Source organism: Callionymus lyra, chromosome 4, assembly GCF_982586985.1.
Source record: "Callionymus lyra chromosome 4, fCalLyr1.hap1.1, whole genome shotgun sequence".
Lineage (NCBI taxonomy): Eukaryota > Metazoa > Chordata > Actinopteri > Syngnathiformes > Callionymidae > Callionymus > Callionymus lyra.
The window spans coordinates 24,612,771-24,633,437 of record NC_141821.1 but is presented as its reverse complement, the minus strand read 5'-3'; the positions used below and the strand labels follow the sequence as shown (position 1 = coordinate 24,633,437).

Sequence of the window (20,667 nt, the reverse complement as noted above, 5' to 3'; positions counted from 1 at the left end):
GAGCAGAGCTGGATGCTCGGGATTATTGTACACAGGTGACATGACTCAGATTCAGTTCAGAACATGGATGTTTGGTCAGATGACCTGTCAATCATCCCAACTGCGATAGTCCTTCAGTTGTCTGGTTTGTTGGTGACCTCGGCTGCAGCGGGTTTCTCACTTCCTACATCATACTGCTGAGGTCACGGAGACCGCCAGGTCGCATGTGAAAACAGGAAGTAGATGGAGCTTATAAGGCGTGGAGAGATGGAGCTTCACCACCATTATCATCATCCCTGTCGGAGTGAAGGGTGAGTCTGAGCTGTCAATCGACATTTGTTTGCTTCTGAATTGATACTAATCTTTGCTGTTTTTGGTTCCTCGCTTGTAAAACCATCTGAAGAGACAACGGGTGTCGACCAAGTCGTCAAATTTTAACTTTTTCATTTCTACAGAAAATCTTCTCTACTCTCCAGAGTGACCTTTGACCTTTATCCGCCATGACTCAACCAGCTTCAACCTACGTTGGCCGCTATGTGGAGCCGGTACGATCCTCTCCCTCCTCACTGCTCTGGCTCGCCGCTCCTTTCTCACCTCCACTTCTGCTCAGGTTCCCACCTCTAACCTGATCCACGACGGCGAAGACTTCCCCGAGTTGGAACTGTTTGAGGACGCTGTGGTTGAGGGAGGACCGCGCTCCAACCCACCTACAGGAGGTAAGTGGGGTGCCACCTCCTCTGGACCTCAACGCCTTTTTTTTTAACAAATGACTGTGACTCGTGTGGTAAGGTGGTCTGTCCGTGGTGAGCATCGACATGTGCCAGAACATCAACAAGCCAAACCATTTCACGACGGCGTACGACATGGCAAACCTGGTTCTGCGACGTGGTTGGGAGTTCCTGGTTGAGGTCACCTTCAATCGCCCGCTGACATCCAATGACGACTTCCAGCTGGAGTTTCTCATCGGTGACCTCACACATGCTTGCATTTAAACAAACAGCCCAGCTCACCTTGTGCCCCCCCCACCCCTCAGGCTCAAGCCCCTCGGCCAGTCGGAACACGCTCCTGGTGGTGACCTTCAAAGGTCGCACAGGCTCCGGCTGGAAGGGTCGTATTGTGGAGGAGCGAGGGGCGACAGTGTTGTTGGGTGTGATTTCGACCGCGAACGCCATCGTGGGCAGGTACAGGGCCTACATGGCCATCGTGACCAGTGTGGGTCTGCAGCGCACAAAAAGGGACGCCACGACTGACCTGTACCTGCTGTTCAACGCCTGGAATACAGGTACAGTCGCCCCCCTACTGGTCCAGTTTTTGAAACTAACAGTCTCGTGCCCGCAGGCGACGAAGTCTACTTTCCAGAGGACCAGGGCCGCAATGAGTATGTGCTGAACGACTCTGGTATCATCTTCCAGGGGGCTGTGGGTAACGTTTCCGGACGCAATTGGATGTTTGGACAAGTGAGGAACCGGAACCAAAGTGGTTTTGCTGATGCGGGATGTTGAAATGTTTTCATATGTCTCCACAGTTTGAACGAGGAATTTTGGACGCCTGCATCTGCATACTTGACTCCTCCCACATGCCTATTGGCAACCGTGGCAGTGCTCTTAAAATGATCCGGAAGGGTTCTGCCATGGTGAGTCCGCACTTTTTGTTTCCACGTTGGTGGTCTGGTCCTTGACCCCATTGTGTCCCCTTAAGTGTAACTCTCAGGATGACAACGGCGTGCTAGTCGGGAACTGGAGCGACGACTTTTCCGGTGGAACTCCGCCGACTCTGTGGACTGGCAGCGTGAAAATCCTGCTGCACTACGCCAACACCGGGGTCCCGGTCTGCTACGCCCAGTGCTGGGTCTTTGCCGGGGTCTTTAACACCTGTGAGTAGTTGGGGGGGGGGGGGGGGGGTAGCAGGTTTGAGGCCTTGACGTGCACCTCATGTTCTGCAGTTCTCCGCTGCCTGGGCATCCCATCCAGAGTGATCACCACCTTTAACTCGGCTCACGACAACACAGGAAACCTAAAGACGGACCTGATCTTCAAGCAGGATGGAACGCCGGACCGCCGCCACACAAGAGACTCCATTTGGTGAGTCCAAGCAAAGATCACCTGGGACGATCAGTCTTGAGGATCCAAGAGGCTCCAGGTGACCCCTCTGTGGAACAACCTATCACACCTCTAACCCAGCACTCTTCTGCAGGAACTACCACTGCTGGAATGAGGTGTTCATGGTCCGCATTGATCTGCCATCCCATCTCAGTGGTTGGCAGGCAGTGGACTCGACCCCACAGGAGACCAGCGACGGTAGACAGTGGGGCAGAAGTCGCCCGCAGAACCATATAACAACTGTATGCTTTCAGGACTTTTCCGCTGTGGCCCAGCATCCGTAAACGGAATCAAGGAGGGGAGCGTCTGTCACCCTTTTGACTCAGGCTTCATCTTTGCTGAGGTAGAAAAACACCGGCGGGTTCAGAGCAGGGTCAACTCTGGAATCATCTGCAGGTGAACAGCAACGTCGTCTTCTGGAAGCGAGATCGTTACGGGGAAATGGAGCCTTTTCGGGTCGACAAGACGCATGTGGGATGCATGATCTACACGAAGGCTGTCGGAAGCAAAGGCACCCAAGACCTCACCTCCTTATACAAGCACCCGGAAGGTACCTCACACACACACACACACACACACACACACGGACACTGACAAATGTCAACAGGAAGCAGGCTGGACGAGGATACGATGGTTCGGGCAGAACAATATGGATGCGAGCGCGACCATTCAGTGGTGGTGGAGTCCGATGTCAGCGTTGTCATCAACAGTGAGCAGGTTTGTGCTAACAATGCTATGCTAACAGCAGCCGCTGAGCACTCACAGCTAAGACGCATATAAATCCTCCAGGTTCCGCTGGGTCAGGACGTGAACCTGGTGGCGGTGTTTCGGAACTCTGGAAACAAGTCCAGGGCTGTGTTTTGCAAATTGACGTCGTCCGTCATTTTCTACACCGGCGTGGCCTCCAGTTGGTTGAGGGACCAGGCCTTCAGCGTCACTGTGCAAGCACACCAGAGTGAGTGCAGGCCGGTGCTGCCGGGCCATGGTTGCGGGAGTGACATGTGATTTTCCCTATGGTAGCCGAGCAGGTGGTCCTCAAGGTGTCGGCGCAAGAATACCTGTCCAAGCTGGGCTCGCAGCGCTGCCTCAGCTTCACTCTGATTGGTCAAACTGACCAGGACAATGTCAGCGGCATGAAAGTGGTACAGCTGCAGGCGCCCTCACTGACCCTCATGGTAAGACCCCCCCCCCCCACGAACCAAACCAGGACCAGAACCAGTCTGAATACATTTCTTACGGCAGGTCAGCGGACGTCAAAAAGTCAGACAGGAAATGTTCGTCACGGTTTCCTTCACGAACCCATTTAACTTCCCCCTCAACAATGTATACCTGGCCATCGAGGGGGCGGGTCTGATGAGTTACAAGACCAGATACTACAGGTGAAATACACAATACTTATAGATACAGTCCGTTCAAGTCCTCTAACAAGAACTGTGTGTGTAGTGTGGTCGAGCCTCTGACCTCGCTCTCATGGAAAGAGTCGTTTGTTCCTCGTCTGCCGGGTCAGCGTTCTCTCGCGGCGGTTCTGGACTGTCAACAGCTTCGAGAGGTAACGGGTGATTGACAGGGGGTGCTTGATTGACTGACGGATGGGTTGGTGTGTTTCTTTCAGGTGGAAGGAACGGTGGATGTCATCGTTGAGGCCTGATCACATGGTCATGTCGATCCTACCCTCTCCACCAATCACAGCAACGAAGAGGGCCGAGATCAAGTGACTGCTTCCTATATTCTCTGCGCTGGGGATAAGTGGCGTCCCCTCACCCCCCAAAAACCCCCTTTAACCCGCTTCACCTTTCTTCGATGAGCACTGATAAAATAGCTAAGCTACAGGCCTCGACCTTTGGCCTTGCCACTTGTTGATCAATAAAGCAACTATAAAAATCACACGATTTTGTTTATTATCCCGTCAGCATCATTTGAATCATCCCAGTGTGTGTTTGTGTGTTCGAGTGTGTGTGTGTGTGTGTGTGTGTGTGTGTGTGTGTGTGTGTGTGTGTGTGTGTGTGTGTGTGTGTGTGTGTGTGTGTGTGTGTGAGTGAGTCAGCTGGTGAACTAGTTAAGAGTGAAACTTCAGACTGCAGTAGAACAACTGTTGGCTACAAATCATCTGTCACTGTTGGAAACAGGTTTTTCTCCCCCTCCTCCCTCCCTCCTGGCTGTGCACACACACACACACACACACACACACACACACACGCACACACACCCTGCTGTACCTCAGGGCACAAGACTCAGGACTTATCCAGTGAGGAGGAGTCTACAGTTGTTGTGATCTCCTCCTCTTTTTCTCCTGCACCTTCCTGCACCCCCCCTCCTCCTTCTCCTCCTGCTCCTCCTCTCCTCTGCTGAAAGGATGAATCCTCCCTTTTGTTGGCGACGGTGGTTGCCGGGCACTGTCGCCATGGTTTCACTCCTAATAAATAACATCACAACTTTTTCACTCTACTTTCCTCCCAAACTTTCTCCCAATCTGATGACAACACGAGGGACATTTGTCTTTTGGACCTGCAGTCGTGGTGAGGACTGCTCAAGTGTGTGTGTGTGTGTGTGTGTGTGTGTGTGTTAGAATGTGTGTGCAGGGATGGGGGGGGGGGGTGTTTAAATTTAGTTGTGGGCTTGACTGACCCAGGTTCAGCTACAAGTTATTTATAAACATCCCCTCCACATCTTCATCATCTTCATCGTCTGAGCTGGAATCAGAACCATCCAAACCTGCAACACAGAGAGAGAACACTGGTGGTCCATCAGTGATGACGTCACGCCCAACGACACAAGGCATTTATTTTGCTCTCCAGCCATCAGACCTCAGTGTGTTGCATGATCAACAAAGATGTCAATATTCTGAATATTTTTTTATTCGGAACACATGCAGGGGTGAAAGTTGACATGTCGTGACATCACAGCCTCCCCCGCCATGAGCAGAAAGCTAGGGAAGGGTGAGGGAATCTTGAGCCTCCAACTTCCTCACTCATTCAGATCCCTCCGAGAGGATCTCCATGACGACGCTGAAGATAGAGAAACTAACTTCTTCGTCTTTCTTAAACTTTTTCTGGTCCCACACCGCGACCCACCCGAAGTCATCTGTTGAGTGTGTGTGCGTGTTTGCGATCGCGTGACGTCAGCACTTCACGTTTACCTGGCCTCACCCCTCCCCCTCCCCCCGTGACTGAACTGACGGCGGCGGCTTCATCCTCTTCACGCGATTCTCCCCCCAGATCTCGCGGGACTTCCGCGGCGTTGTCCTTTAAACTCTTGATGGATCCGCGAGTCGAACAAAGTTTGAGCGGAACCATCAAAGATGGGGAGAGCTGCTGTTGAAACGCTCGCGCTTCCGGTCATCTAACGCCACTTCGATGACGTAACAAAACCATCGACTTCTCGCCTCGTTTTTTTGGGTTCTGCTCGTTTATTTTTGTCAGTTTTTCGGACACGAAAGTTTTTTCGCTCTCCGACACGACCGCGGGTGCTCGAGAGTTGAGGAGGCTTCGCGGGAGGACGAGCTCACTAATCCGGTCAGAGATGCTTGGAGGCCACGTCCCCCTGGAGACGGAGACAAACACGTGATGAGCTTTACTGATCAGGTTTAGACGGACGGAGGAGAGCCGAACCGAGCCCGAGAAACTCTCTGCCCTGGATCCTCACTGACACTTTAGTCAGCCTCCGGGAGAGGAGAGTCGAGAGGAGGAAGAGGGGAGGCGGTAGAGGAGGAGGCGGAGGAGGAGGAGGAGGAGGAGGAGAAGTCGGAGTAAAGTTTGTCCAAGTTTGAACATCCCTTCGGAAACGCCATTTTGAGTCCTCTCCTCTGCGGAGCAAGTTTGCAGCCTCTTTTTACTCCCTCTTTTTTTTCTGTCCCTTCATCCCTCTATCCTCCCCCATCACCGCCGTCACCCCCACCATCATCATCCTCGCCACGATGTCTCGAGGCGAGCAGCTCGGCTCCGACGAGGTCTCGGGTAAGTGTCGCGTCGACGCTCTTTGCTTTCATCGCAGAAGCTCTTTTTTTGTTTGAAAATGTGCTACGAAACTTTGTTTGAGGGAAAAGTTTAAGCGCGTGAGGAAGTGGAGCCGCGAGATGGGAGAGCGTCGTGTTTCTTCCTAGTTTGATGCGCATCCAAGCGCTGGAATTCAGCGGCTCTTCCTCCTTCACGCTTGTTTGTTCACTTTACTCGACACTTTCATCTGCGTGTGTGCTGGGGGGGGTAGTTGAGGGGGTGTTTGTCCCGCGGGGGACACGGCCGGGCCCGGGGTGGTTGTGAGGGGGTGGAGGGGGGGGGTCAAAGTCTGCTCGTTGCCGGAGCCGAGCATCCATATCTCGGGTGCACTTTGGCCGAAGCCTCGCTGCCAGTGGCCATGTGTAAAGCTACCAGACACCACAGAGAAGCTGGCGACAACGACTTGCGTCGTTTCCGGTGCTGCCCTTCGTAACAAAACCACCTGTTGATCGGAGAGACACGGCTCGACTCCTCCGTGCCTTGTGACGTGGTACCGGGCACATGGAACATAGAGATGGCGTTTGCTGATGTGAGAATAGAAAAAGGTACAGTTTAATTGGTTCTCTAAAACATCTGACAGTTCAAGGTGGAATTATTTTTAAACATCCAGACTCGAATATGTCTTCATCAGTGGACACCGATACTGAATTGGATCTCAAATGTTTTAGAATGAACTACTATCTGCTGATAGAGAAGCATCTCGTGGATCAGTTAACGTCTGGCCGTTTTAATGTGAAGGGCAACATCGGAGCTTCCGGTGAGCGAGGCTCTAACTCGGGATTACTTGATGGCGCCGCTGTGACCTTGTCAAGGCATATTTATCCAAAAATATTATGTTTTCGTTCGTAAACTTGATCAACTCCGCGGCGATTCCTCCATGGCGTCACCCCTCTGGCGTTTGGCGAGGTTTAGCGTGAGTTTGACGACTTTTGGTCGCAGTTTCTGACACTTTTTTCACTGTCTGCATCGATGTGACGCCTGTTGCATCTTCCTCCCTCCTCCTCCCACCCGCACCCACTGCTTCCCCTGCCCTCCCCCATCTTAGCCTCTCTTCTCTGCGTCGACATTTGTGACTCGCATCTTCACATCACTTGACCAAAATTAGACCAGCGTAGACTTGTGTGCAGCCAGATAGCCGTTAGCATGCTGCTCAATGTGTTATGGAGGATTATGATGGAGATGTTGGCAGGGGGAGGGGCGGTTAAAGTTTGTCTTCTACCAGTGAATGATTGACAGCCTCGCTGCCTATCTGTCGATCTTCTGCTCCTCATGTTCCCTCATAACGTGTGTTCTTCTCGTGTTTTTTTATGCTCCTTGTGTTCTCCTTTTCTCCCATAACGTGTGTTCACCTCATGTTCTCCTCCTTCTTGTGTTCTCCTGCTCCTCATGTTCCCCCATAACTTCTTGTTCTCCTGCTCCTCATGTTCTCCTACAACTTGTGTTCTCCCATAACTTGTGTTCTCCTGCTCCTCATGTTCTCCTCCTTCTTGTGTTCTCCTGCTCCTCATGTTCTCCTATAACTTTTTGTTCTCCTGCTCCTCATATTCTCCTCTTTCTTGTGTTCTCCTGCTCCTCATGTTCTCCCATAACTTGTCATCCTATAACTTGTGTTCCCCCAGCCCTCATGTTTTGTAAATAAGCTGTTTTGACTTTGTTTCTAATGGAAATGGGGTTCGGGGAGGGGGGGGGGGGTGAGATGGTGATGTTGTGTTTTGAGTTGATGACACGTCTGAGGGTCCCGGCGATGATGATGATGACGATGGGCACTGTTGTTGATGACTTGAAAAGGTTGAAGACGATGGTGATGATGGTCATGTAAAGAAATGTTTAGTTTTTTTTCTGTGGTGTTAAAAACTTTATTGACACAAACATCAGGAAGTAAAGTGTCTGGGGTGAGGGGCGGTAGAGGAGCTGTTAACATTCCAGTATGAAATTCCACACGGCATCCTCCGTCAGCTCCGACTGGTCCTGCTGCCCCCCCTGCTGTCTCCACGGTGACGGAGTGGGGGGGGGAATGCCAACTTTTCATCCTCGATGGTGTCATCGAGTATTAAAGTGTGTGTGTCTCCATCGTACACACATGGCTCCCTCTGAGGGACCATTAGACATTTAATTAACGGCTTAATTTGAGTCCCTCTGGACAAACACACACACACACAGGTCATGTGACCATATGTAGAAATACTTTTTTACTTGTTGACCTGAGATCTCCTCCTTCCTCAGTCTCCTTTGCCCCCTTCTTTTCTCTATCTCACTCTTATCTTTCTCTCCTCTTCCTCTTGCACCGTCTCATCTCTCTATTTACATTTCTTTCTCTCCTCCTTTTCTCTATCCCCCCCCTCAACTCCCCTCTCTCTCTCCTCCTCGGCTCCTCTATATTTAGTGCAGCTGTTTTTAGGTTAGATTAGGTTTCATCCTTGGAGGGGGGAGGAGTCAACATCCTGCTCAGTAGGTGTGAGGAGGAGATGATTGACAGCAGGAGGTTTTGTTGCTGCAGGTGAGGAGGTGCGGGGGGGGGTGCGACCTCCAGAGCAAATGTCTTCACCAAACTGCCGATGATCCCAGTTGGGAGGGGCGGAAGGGGGGAGGGGCCTGGCCTTGTCTAGTGCTGTGTTCAAAGAGTGCAGGAATTTTCATCTTCACCACAGTTGACACCTTTATGAACACATGCGCACTAGACGCCACACACGCTCCTTATCACACACACACACTCGTCAACAAATGCACAGAAATCTGCACACGAGGCTCTTCACCTCTACACCTTCCCCTCCTCTCTTCTTCTGCACATTCTTTCACAGTCAAGCCGCTCGGACTTTGTACGCCAGCTTGTCTCATTCTGAGCACACACACACACACTCTCACACACACACACACACACACACACACAGAAGCTGTCGGTCCCGTTGCTTATCAGTGTCGTCTCACTGCCACACCCTCCTCCTCTGAGCTAATGGCATCCCACTCAACTGGTCTGCCCCCTCCACACACACACGTACACACACACACACACACACACACACACACACACACACACACACACACACACTTCCTCTGAGTGAAGTGACACGTTTGGAGTTGAAAGGTCGCCTCTCAGGTGAAGTTTTAACTTGTGAAGTTGATCATTGATGATGTGAGCGTCGGTCACAAACTTTAAATCAACGAGTATTTCTAGTTTCAATAACCCAAGGTGCCTCTGACTCCGCCCCCACCCAGTCATGTGACCCAGAACCTTGTGCTGGAGCCCCACCCACCGGCGCTCTAAAGTGTCAGGCAGGTGGCTCCTCCCCCCCACTTCTCTCTGCTGACTGCACATTTTGGTCAGCTGTGGTAGGGGGAAGTGCAGCCCGGTGTGAGGTGGGACGGGGAGAATTGATGTCAATCCTGCAGACGTGATGACATCTAAGGAGGCCGTGGAGCTCACAGAGCAACCACCTGATCGGCTGCTTGTCGGACACTAATGATTCCACTCCAACAAGCTAATCTGTTGCTCTGCAGACTGTTTAAGATGCTGTCAGGATTATTGGGCCAGATTAGATGGACGTCTCTGTCCTCATCATCCTCCTCATCACCATTACAGAACTCTGTATCATTTCCTTAACATTTATAATCACATTCACTCTCCTCTTCTATGTCCTCCTCCAGCATCACTCGTCATTATCGTCTTTTTCTCACCCGGCGTCATCATCATCCCTCGTCTTCACACAATTGACGTAATCTTAATCCTCACCTTCATCATCTTCATCACTGTCATCAACAGTTTCATTATCTTCATCAGTCAACATCACCTTCAGCAGCTTTCTCAGGAAAACATGAATATTGTGAGAAGATGAAGATTGTAGCTGGACTGTTTAATCCTGGTTAATCTGACTGTTACTGTAATCTGACACACGCACACACATACGTGCACACACACACACACACACACACACACAGGCATAAGGTTGGTAATTAAACATTAACATAGTTTGTTTTAAGAATGTATGCAAAACACACAAGTCCTTTCCTTTTTGAAAAGGTACCTTTGTTCCGCAAACATATGGACACACCTTGTTGCCACGGTAACCATCTGACATGAGACGGAGAACCCCTCCACCATGTATACACACACACACACATTTCCAAAAAACATAAGCCCTCCCCTCCCTTTCACATTAGTGCGTGTGCGTTTTAAGAATTTTCAGCCCCTGGAGATCTGCAACTTCCTGCTTCCTCTCCAGAAAGGAAGTGAGGACAAGTGTGTGTTGTTTCAGCGTCTGTGTTGAGTGGTGATGTGTGTGTGCACCCCTACACTTGTTGATTGGATTTTGAGTCTAAAAAAGAAAAAGCAAGTGACGTTATATATTCAAAGACTAATAAGGTTGATTTCATCAAAGATGATATCGCATACAGCGACAACAGGAGTGTTTTGATTGGCCCGACGTGTTGTCGTTCTTCAGCCTCACCATCAATTGGTTACTTCAAGTGATGGTGTGTTTGCATGAGTGCGAGGGCCCGACATCAGGTCCACACACGTTGAAACTGGTTCAACGACACACTTGCGCAGAGCCTGAGAAAGAGGCACACACACGCGTGAACATCTGCTGCCTGCTGTTTCCAGTAGCGACTCACAACCTGACAAGTGCACATGCTAACAGATTTCAGCGATTACAATACACACACAGGTTAGCATCTGTTAGCATGAATGAATGGAGGCTCACAGAAGAGACGAGGCAAAGGCCGTTGGCTGTCATCGGCACCTGTTGATTTTGGGGGGGTAAGGGTGGGTGGGGGGGTCAGAGAGTGAGACAGCTGACACACACAGTGATACTGATTTGCTGACATGACTCTTTGCAGTTGTTGAAGTAGTTGAAGCAGCATAAGCTTGTGACTCACTGCGACGTCATGATGACGAGGTGAAGGTATAGACCTTTACGCCTACTGATGACTGTTATGTTTGGATTGTTAACAGCTTTTTATTACTTAATGAAACTTCCAAACTCGAACACACATGAAACATTGAAAATACTTTTTTATTTTTAAAAACAGTCAGACCACATTCCAACTTTTAATCAGTTTTCCTCCCTACTCTGACAACACTTTGTGATTTCTTTTTTTTGGGTTATTGTGTTGTATCATTTTTTTCATCACAAGTATATCATTTTTGACTTCTTCGGGAACTACAATTGGCCAATCGGCAGCATCCTCAAAGTAGCCTCAACTGATTCTGTGAGGATGAAAATCACGTGTCAGCCAATCAGGAAGCGGAAGTGACAGAACGGACACAAGATGGATCTGGTTGACTTTTGTGTCTTTCAAATACTTCACTCAAAGTTACAATAATTCATGAAAACAAAAGTAGGTGCAAAATGTAACATCCTCACTTGGCCGCTCCGGCTCATTCCACAGCAACAGCAAAAAAAGACTTGTGGTTCCCATTTGGTCTCCTCTTGGTACTCCAACTATATATGGACATACCTGGAACTTAGTCATCAGCATTGGCCAACCACAGCAGTCGCCCTGGTCTCTCCTCTCCTTGTTCCCTTACCACTTCTATTTGTTGCCTCTCCTTGTCCTCTTGTCTCCTCCTCGTATGGCCGCCTCCTTTCTTCTCCCCTCTCGCCTCCTCTCCTCTGCTCCTGCTTCTACAAGTCACTACCTGCGAGCTGCATTCCTCCGCATTCTTTCTGTCTGTTGCCTCCCTCCTCAACTCCTGTCTTCCTCCTCCTCTCATCCCTACTCCCTCTGATATGGAAGAGGATGAAGTTGGCACCAGGAGTAATGTAGAGTTCACATGTTTAGAAACCTAATGCTAACCATCTAATTCACTAATCCTTCTTGGTGAAATGCATGTGATTAGTAGACTACTGTCTTCTCCCTGCAGTGTGAGACCCTTGTAGCGACGCCCCCCGTCATCCCCCGCATTCACACCAGCACTTATTAAAACAGGTAAACAGACACGTCCTACTCGCAGTAGCTTTATGCCTCCACCAGGTGGCAGCTTTAACATGGTACAAGCTAATAAAATTATTGATTTTTTTTTTCTTTTTTTTTTTCTGTCCACTTCCTGTCTGTCTTCCCGCCAAAATTGGGAGTTGCATTAGTTGTTTGCTTTGACTGATGACTAATTAACAAAAACAACGAACATGGTAAACTAAAGTTAAAGTGTGTGTGTGTGTGTGAGGGGAGGGGGGGGGGTAGTCGTTTCTGGTTGGTGGAAAGTGTCAAGGCCTGTGATGGGCTCACTTCCATCCCTTCCCCCCACTCTGGTATGCTGCTGTCAGAACTCTTATCACTTCAGGTCTAAACTCCACACTCACTTTAATTTCTGTTCCAATAGATTTCTTAACCTCCTCCTTCTATATCTCCTCTACTCCCTATTCAAATCCTTCTTCTCACCAGCAGCTGCTGCTGTTCGTTGTGTGTGTGTGCGTGTGTGTGCACCTGCCATGATAGTTTTACTGGGATGTGATGAGGTCGCCCCTCACCCCTGCCACCAGTTGCTACCTGTCAGTCAAAAACCAAAATGTTGTAATGAATTGGAAACTCGAACAAGCTGGAAGCTTGTCTCCTCATCTTCTGTGTGGAATGTCCGACACACATGCACTGGAACAGGAAGTGGCTCTGGAGTCTTTTCCTGTGGGGGCAGCAGTTCAGGAAACTGTAATCATTCTTCTTCCTCTGAACCTTCTGTGTCTCTATAGTAACTATCTGTTGACCTGTATCTTTATGGTAGCCACGTTGACCTTGTTGTCTCCATGGTAACCCGTAATGACCTCTGTGTCTCTAAGTTAACCTGGTCATCTTCTGTCCATCAGAGATGGAGAACCGTTTGGTGGTTTCGCCAGAAGGTGGCGCTGCAGACACTGAGGAAATTCAGAATAACCTACAAGGTAAGAAGATACTGTGACTCTTCTTCTTTTCTTTTTATTTATATAGCGCTTTTCCAGACCAGGGTCACAAAGCGCTTAAACAGTCAAAACAATATTCAATAAAGTATATATTTTAAAGATCAAGATAAAACTGATAACACAACAGGACTCTGAAGTTTTCCCTATTAAACACGTGTGTTCCTCACAGATACTGTCCCGGCATCGGAGGAGGAGCCCGCAGAAGTGATTCCCAAAGAGACACTGCAAAATGAAGACGGAGGCGGTGAAGACTTATCCACCATCAACGCCATGATGTCAGCAGTGATGTCAGCGACGGGGACCATTAATGGTGCTGCAGAGGACGGGGCCGTGGTCAGCTCTGCTCCCCTCCCTTCCAGCCCCTCTCCCAGGTGAGTGTTCACACCTGCAGACTAAAGTGACGTCAAGGCTCATTCTGACCCTCCTCTGTGTGAAGCCCTTCCCCCAGCAAGACTCCCTTGTCTGCCCTGCGAGCCCCGCCCCCTCGTCCCCCTCGACGCAGCCAGGTAAGCCGGCTCGTATGTTGTGTCTCGTGTCGTTTACCGACTCTGGTATTTTGTAGGATGTAAAAGATGATGGTTTGTCGCACGTGTGTCCGCTCTGTGACAAGATCTGCCCGAACCAGCATACGCTGACGATGCACATCCGTCAGGTGAGTCCACAGAACCAGCTGCTTTCTGGTTGGGTTCTAGTGGGGCCAGTACCGTGGAGTTGACAGTGTGCGTGTGTGTGCAGCACAATGCAGACACCGGGAACACGGATCACTCCTGCAGCATCTGTGGAAAGTGTCTGAGCTCGGCGTCGTCGCTCGACCGTCACATGCTGGTTCACAGCGGAGAAAGACCTTACAAGTGCAACGTCTGTGGACAGACGTTCACCACCAATGGAAACATGCACCGGTATGCATGCACACACACACACACACATACACGCACACAGTTGTTGGTGGCAACTTCTATGTCTCCTTCTGGCTGCTCGTCATCTCTTGAAGGTCCTCTTTCTGATCTCTTCCAGACACATGAAAATTCACGAGAAAGACCCAGCCAGTGGTCTTCTGCCCCTTAGCCCCCCATCGCCAACCAAGCGCCGCCGTCCATCTGTTAAGCGGCGCCAAGGACTTGAGGAGGACGGCATCGAGGAACCCCCGAGCAAGAAGGTCCGCAACCACCTCCGATTAAGGCCCACTGTTGAACGCCTGATGATAATGAAAATGTTTCAGGTGCTGGAAGACTTTGACGTGGAAGAGATGACCAGTGCAGCGGAGGTCCGAGGGGGGGAAGAGGAGTTGCTGCAGTGTCCCATCTGCTTCAAGACCCTGAGCACCCGGCTGGATCTGGACGCACATATGGACACACACCCAGACACCGCACTGAGGTAATCACACTTTCACCCAATCACACACGTACGACTGTCACAGAAAACACACACTCACTGCTGTGTCTTGCAGGTGTGACCTCTGTTGCCTCTCATTTCGAACTCACCGCGGTATGTTGCGCCATAACGCCGCCGTGCACAAGCTGCTGCCCCAGGATCCCAGTGGACGGCCATTCATCCAGAACAACCCGTCCATCCCTACTGGCTTTAATGACTTGGCCTTCATCGACTTTTCCTGCAAGAAGTTTGCTCACATCGCTCAGGTACACACTTGCGCACCAAAGCACACAAACGTACAGACATACACACAGACAAATGCTCAACTGCAGTCCCTTTATCGTCCTCCAGGTGTGGTGTGAGACCAACCTTAGGCGCTGCATCAGCAAGTTCCACAGATTTGTGTGCAACTGCTGTGACAAGGCATTCCCGCTGCGCTCGGCTCTAGACCTTCACAACAGCACCAGTAAGCATGATGATGTTCCTGCCGCGGCCCAGAAGTATGAGGAGCCCAAGGAGGAAGAGTCTGCTCAGGAGCAGCATCTGAAGGCACTTGGGCTCAAGCATATGTCGAAGGTCAGTGGACGACACTTGTGTGACGAGGCTACGAGGTATGATCTGGCTCTTGACATGTGTCGTGGGTCTGTCACATGGCAGGTGCAGTCCGGCCCCACAGATGATGAGATTCACCAGGCCCACCTGGACAGCATCAAGGTCATTCATGTGGATCTGCCCACTTCCAGTCTTCCCCAGGAGCCTGCAGCCGCCTTACTGCCTGGGGGAGTGGGGCTGACCCTCGGTGTGGGAGGGCTAGCGACCCTCAGTATACCTCTGCTGGAATCATCCAGCTCTGCCTCTTCGCTGCAGGGCCTTTCCCAGCGGGAGGCCTTGAGTCTGCTGTCCCTGCAGCCCTTCCAGGCGGGCTTCCTTTTGCAACCTGAAGGGGGCGCTGCCACCGCAGGCTCGGCCTCATCAGGGGTCAAACCCAGCGAGGCTGCGCGAGGCAGTGTCATGGAATTGGCGGACATCCATCAGATTTTGAAGGTAGCAACAGCAGCGCCCAGCCAGATGGGACTGACCCTTCCAACTCTGGCTAGAGCTCCAGGCTTTACCGGAGGTCAAGGTAGGAACGCTTGGTTCAACAGCAAAGTCGATAGAATGTATAAAATAAGTGATGAGAGCTCTGCCATCTACAGGTCTAGTCCAGGGTCAGAAGGTGATGCCACCATTAAAGCCCAAACCTCCCATGACCCCTCGGTCTAGTCTTACTGCCACCACCCCGCCGCCCCTGCAAAGCTCCCAACAGGCCTCGCTGGGCTGCATCAGCCCGAGTTTGCCACCAACCAGCATCTTCAAGACCCCTTCCTCCTCCTCAGCCAGCCGTCCCACAGATTTAGACGGGGAAACTCAAAGCCCCGTTTCTGACTCTCCACCAGCTGCCACCACGCATGTGCCTGACGACGGGCGTCTTAGTGGAAGGAAACCTGCCACGGCTAAAGGTGTGTTTCCGTGCAGGTTTTGCAATCAGGTGTTCAACTTTGCCGGCTTGCTGCAGGCACACATGCGCTTCCACCTCGGGATTCTGCCGCACAAGTGTAACATTTGCAACTACGTGGCACCAGACAAAGCCACACTTATCCGACATTTGCGTACCCACAGTGGCGAACGTCCGTATGTTTGCCGTGTCTGCCACTACCCCTTCACCGTCAAAGCCAACTGTGAGCGCCACCTCCGGAAGAAGCATGGCAAGACATCCAGGAAGGAGATTGAAAAGAATATCAAATGCGTCTTTTCTTCGCCCAACATCTCTGCCGACATGTCGGCGATGCCTGCCTCAGACCCTGAACAATCGTCCACAGAAACTGTGTGCAGGTTTTGCAGTGAGGACTTAAAGACGTACAGAACTTTGCAGATCCATCTGCGCACACACAACGGCTGCCAGAGGAAGCCATTTGAATGTCGCCGCTGCGGTGCTGCTTTTCTCGCCAAACGAAACTGCATCCAGCACCTGCTGAAGCACCATCCCGAGGTGCAGGACAGGGAGATCGAGGACCACATCACAACGCTGCAACCCACCAGCACCGCGAGCAGGGCTGCCACGTTGACAAAGAATGGTGTCAGTCAGGTGAAGGTTGAAGAGGTGGCCGGTGCCGTCTTCCCTGTAGAAATGGAGCAGCCACTGGACTTCTCTGCAAAGAAACGTAGCTCAGGCGCCATCACTGTGTCTCCTGGGGTCAAACTGGAATGTGTTTCCCCGATCTTGGAATGCGCCGCTCTGGACGAGCCTATCGACTTGTCAATCCCCAACAAGAAGCAGCGAAGGGAGCCCGTCGTCTTGGAAGCTCTGGAGATAAAAAGCGAGCAGGCAGGTGTCAAGGAGGAGAAACTGCTTGGAAGCCTACCGCAGCTCAACGCTCAACTTGGCTGCTACCAGTTCCCCCCGGGGTCCACCCTCACAACCCTGAGTGGCGCCGCTCGCCAGCCAAGGAACCTGAAGCCTTTGCTGCCGAAACCAACTAACTCATCTTCTTCCTCAACTGTTGTCAAAGAGCTACCGCCGCTAGCCTCCATTGCGCAGATCATCCACTCGGTCTCGGGTGCTCCAGACCTCCTGAAACGGGACACAGCTTCGCTAGAGGTAAAGACCCTGGCCATTGCCTTACCATCTGCTGACATGCCTGAACCCTCGGGCGAAATGACCACGCAAGGCAGTGACGTGGAGGTGCCATCCAGGTAAGTGGTTTTGTGCCATCAATTGGTGAATCGTTTTGCAGCCCATGATTTTAATCGACAGGAAGCGTAGCAGGAAAAAAGCTATTGCCCTGAAGGAGAAGATGAGTCAAGTGGATCTGGAGTCCAGCGGAGAGTTTGCTAGTGTGGAGAAGATGCTAGCTACCACAGACGCGAACAAGTTCTGCACCTACCTACAGACCGGCGTGGGTGACCTGTCAGTGAAGAAAGGTAAGTCCTCTGCCTTTTCCGGTTACATGTCCTGCAGTCTCACCCTAACACTTTCTTGCAGAGGGTGAGGATAAGCAGAGCGTCACCAAAGAAGAAGGCAAGGTGGTAACAGTGCCACCTCAGTCCAAAGGAAAGAAAAATGCTTACTCCAACTCTGCTCAGAAGATGACTTGCCCTTTCTGCCCCCGGGTCTTTCCATGGGCAAGTTCGCTGCAACGCCACATGCTGACACACACAGGTAGTCCTCATAAAATGCTCTACCGCCACTTTCCGCTCCGTCTCATCTCACATCTGCTTCCCACAGGCCAGAAACCTTTTCCCTGCCCCAAGTGTGATGCCTTTTTCTCCACCAAATCCAACTGTGAGCGGCACCTGCTGAGGAAACATGGTGTAACCAACAGAACGCTGCGGAGGAACAGCGGCCTGCCCAAGAAGGAGGGCGAAGAAGCCTCACCTGAGAGTGCAGGTGAGTTTAGGATTACACTTGATGGTTGGTGGACTTGTTGGTGATCGATGGCTGGTGTGTTGTGCAGAGAGTCAGTCGGAAACGGAGCAGACCCCATTCGAACAACAAGACTCGGATCGGCACTCAGAACATACGGACGAAAATTTTGCTGGAGAAGACACTGAATGTGGCGGGGCTGCTTCACCTAGCTCCTCCCACGAGTCCAGTTTTGGTCAGGCAGGTGGTTTTGAAGAGACAATGGAGACCAAGACCGACAAGCTGAACCAGCAGGTGGCAGCAGAGAACCAGGAGCAGAACGGAGAGACCTCTGACTCCAAGGTGATGATGATTATGATGATGATGATTTTTTGCAGTGGCGGCTGGTGAAAAGTATTTAGGGGGGGGCTTCTTTCCTGTACATTTCCTTGCCTATACCATTGAAAGAATCAGTGGGAAATAGTGTAAACTTAGACAATTTAAATTGCATGTAGAAATCAACAAATTGAAAGATAATGATAATGTTTATTATGCTCCTTGTTTGGATACAAATAAAAACACATTTTAATTATACTTTGACATATATCATATAGGATAAAAAAAAAAAAATCTATTTACAACCTGCCCTGTACCAGGACATCAGAGATACTTTCTACCCACTCATCACAAACTGACTCAAATACACATTTATGTTTGCCGTGTCTATGTATATTTTATTTTACTAAAATTAAAATGACGAAAGCGGGAATCTAACCTGCGAAACCATAGTTAAAAAATGATGTGCACTGTTAAGTTAGTAACAAAGTACAAACGTTCACCGTTATGTATTGCGACTATCGGGGTTTGCGAAGTGTATGATGGGCTGAGTTACAGGGACTACACTGGCGGGCTGTTCAAAAAGCGACCCCAGAAATGACTAATGACGATACAGACCAAGATTATAATCTGAACGTATATCAAAAATCATCACTGTTTATTATTATTATTTATTCTTTTTCAGTTTGGAAATAATCATCAATAAAAAATAAAGATAGATCACTCTGTAGAAAAGATAAGGAAATAAAAGCACAACCAAATTGTTGGGAGGGCAGCGCCCCCAGCGCCTTCTCGAAGCCAGCTGCCACTGATTTTGTGGAATAAAATAACAAGGATGAAGCTATGTTGACATGGCAGTGACGTAGCTCCGTTTTTCTCCAGCAGGGGGAGCACACAGACGATGACGACTGCCACAGCAACAACAGTCTGGATCTGAATTTCGGGAAAAAACTCATTGACTTTAAGCTCTCATCCTCTCCCACCTCCTCCCAGGTGGAGGTTCCTCCCTCGCCCTGCACAACCGCCTCCTCAGTTGCCAAGTCAGTCACTGAGGAGCAGGAGAAGGAGCAGACTAGTCCTCAAATCTCTTCCTCGTCCACCTCTGTGAAACCAGACTACAAACATGTGTGTCGCGTTTGTACGAAGACTTTCCGTTATGCCACCACCCTGGCCCGCCATGAGAGGGCACATTTGTCAGAGGAGGCTCCCCCTCCACCGGTGGATGAGACACAGACAGTCCCACCAGAGGAGCCTGTGAGTGAAATGATTGTAGAAGAGCAGGAGGAAGAGCAGAAGATGGAGGTTGAGGAGGAAGGGGATAGTGAGGATGAGGATAGGGGGAAGGAGTTTGAGAAGGATGAGGAAGAAAGGGAGGAAAAAGGGGAGGAGCGCAGCGATGGAGAGGTGTCGGAACCAAAATTTGCTGAAGGCGACGGAGCAGGAGGACGAGTGGACAAGAGGAAGAAGATCTGTCACGTCTGCGAGAAACGATTCTGGTCACTGCAGGACCTGACCAGACACATGAGGTCGCACACAGGTACACAAATACACATCTGTTGTCCCTTGAACACAAAAACATTACCTGAATTAAAACTTGAATTCAAACACTTCCATGATGTTTTCGAAGAGATGGTTTAGTCACTAATCCATGGTTGTGTTTGTGGCAGGTGAGCGTCCGTACCAGTGTCAGACCTGCGACCGCACCTTCACACTCAAGCACAGTCTGGTGCGTCATCAGAGGATTCATCTGAAGCCTCGTGGAGAGGGCGCCTCGGCCGCCCTCGAGGACGGAAGCGAGGACGGCGACTCCTGCGTCGCCACACCCACTTCCACATGTCCACCATCGGAGAACGAGAGTGATGGCGGCACCGCCAAGGACCTGGAGGACGACCACAATGACCTGGAGGGGCGGAGCCTGAGTCTAGAGGAGGCAGCGCCTCCGACCACTCCGCTAGCTACCGACACAAAGATGGACGACGAGCAAGAGTCCAACGTGCCCAAAGACAAAACCCCAACTCTGCCCACAGAAGACCTGGTCCTAGACCTACCAGATGCCACCAGTCACCCCGTAGAGGATAACCTGCCGAACGGCGAACCACCGCTGGTAGGTGTGGATTGATGTGAGCGGCCATGTTGAATGCCAATGGATGGCATCTTGAAGTGCCTTACTACTACTACAAGTCCTCCTCGAGTCTAATGTGCGACCTTTGGAACTTTAAAGCTTTTTATTACAATGATTTTTGTTTGTTGGGAAATTTCGATTTCAGCAATAAAATGAGAATAACTATCGTTGACTCAGGCGGGTCAGACCATCAGAACTGATCAGCTGATGATGGAACTTGTTTTGCTAACTGGAATGTGGATGGACAGAGTGAACGGTACGATCCAGTCACTTGGTTTCGGGCAACCTCTTGATTTTCTTTTTTATAGGTGAACAAAAATCAATTATTTGTGTGCGCGTGTTATCGGCGATGTGACACTGCCACCCTAACCTGAGCAGCTTCAGGGTACCTCACATCGTGCCACTTGGATGGAGTCACTTTAAAGTCGTACGTCTTCCTAAACTAGAATCTGAAGAGTCTGCTAGCACTCTACTCCAGCTACAGTGATGAAGCTGACCT

General features: G+C 50.6%; 2 protein-coding genes across 2 annotated transcripts; both read left to right on the top strand.

Annotated features, from left to right (window-relative positions):
* The first annotated feature begins 479 nt into the window (after positions 1 to 479).
* Positions 480 to 3,923, top strand: LOC148082200 (coagulation factor XIII A chain-like). Its single transcript, XM_087790189.1, has 17 exons — positions 480 to 524; positions 590 to 695; positions 769 to 945; positions 1,013 to 1,261; positions 1,318 to 1,436; positions 1,505 to 1,612; positions 1,678 to 1,852; positions 1,922 to 2,060; positions 2,173 to 2,276; positions 2,333 to 2,421; positions 2,475 to 2,628; positions 2,686 to 2,795; positions 2,868 to 3,033; positions 3,099 to 3,253; positions 3,321 to 3,457; positions 3,522 to 3,627; positions 3,691 to 3,923. Exons 1-17 carry the CDS (start codon positions 480 to 482, stop codon positions 3,724 to 3,726), a joined length of 2,175 nt encoding a protein of 724 aa, XP_087646315.1. The 3' UTR covers positions 3,727 to 3,923.
* A 1,407-nt stretch (positions 3,924 to 5,330) lies between these two features.
* On the top strand, positions 5,331 to 20,334 carry rreb1a (ras responsive element binding protein 1a). Its single transcript, XM_087789316.1, has 18 exons — positions 5,331 to 6,031; positions 12,865 to 12,939; positions 13,127 to 13,328; positions 13,394 to 13,463; positions 13,520 to 13,609; positions 13,693 to 13,856; positions 13,972 to 14,113; positions 14,177 to 14,331; positions 14,405 to 14,594; positions 14,680 to 14,904; positions 14,986 to 15,451; positions 15,525 to 17,061; positions 17,123 to 17,289; positions 17,351 to 17,527; positions 17,594 to 17,755; positions 17,823 to 18,073; positions 18,929 to 19,583; positions 19,714 to 20,334. Exons 1-18 carry the CDS (start codon positions 5,992 to 5,994, stop codon positions 20,163 to 20,165), a joined length of 5,220 nt encoding a protein of 1,739 aa, XP_087645442.1. The 5' UTR covers positions 5,331 to 5,991; the 3' UTR covers positions 20,166 to 20,334.
* Positions 20,335 to 20,667: the final 333 nt, after the last annotated feature.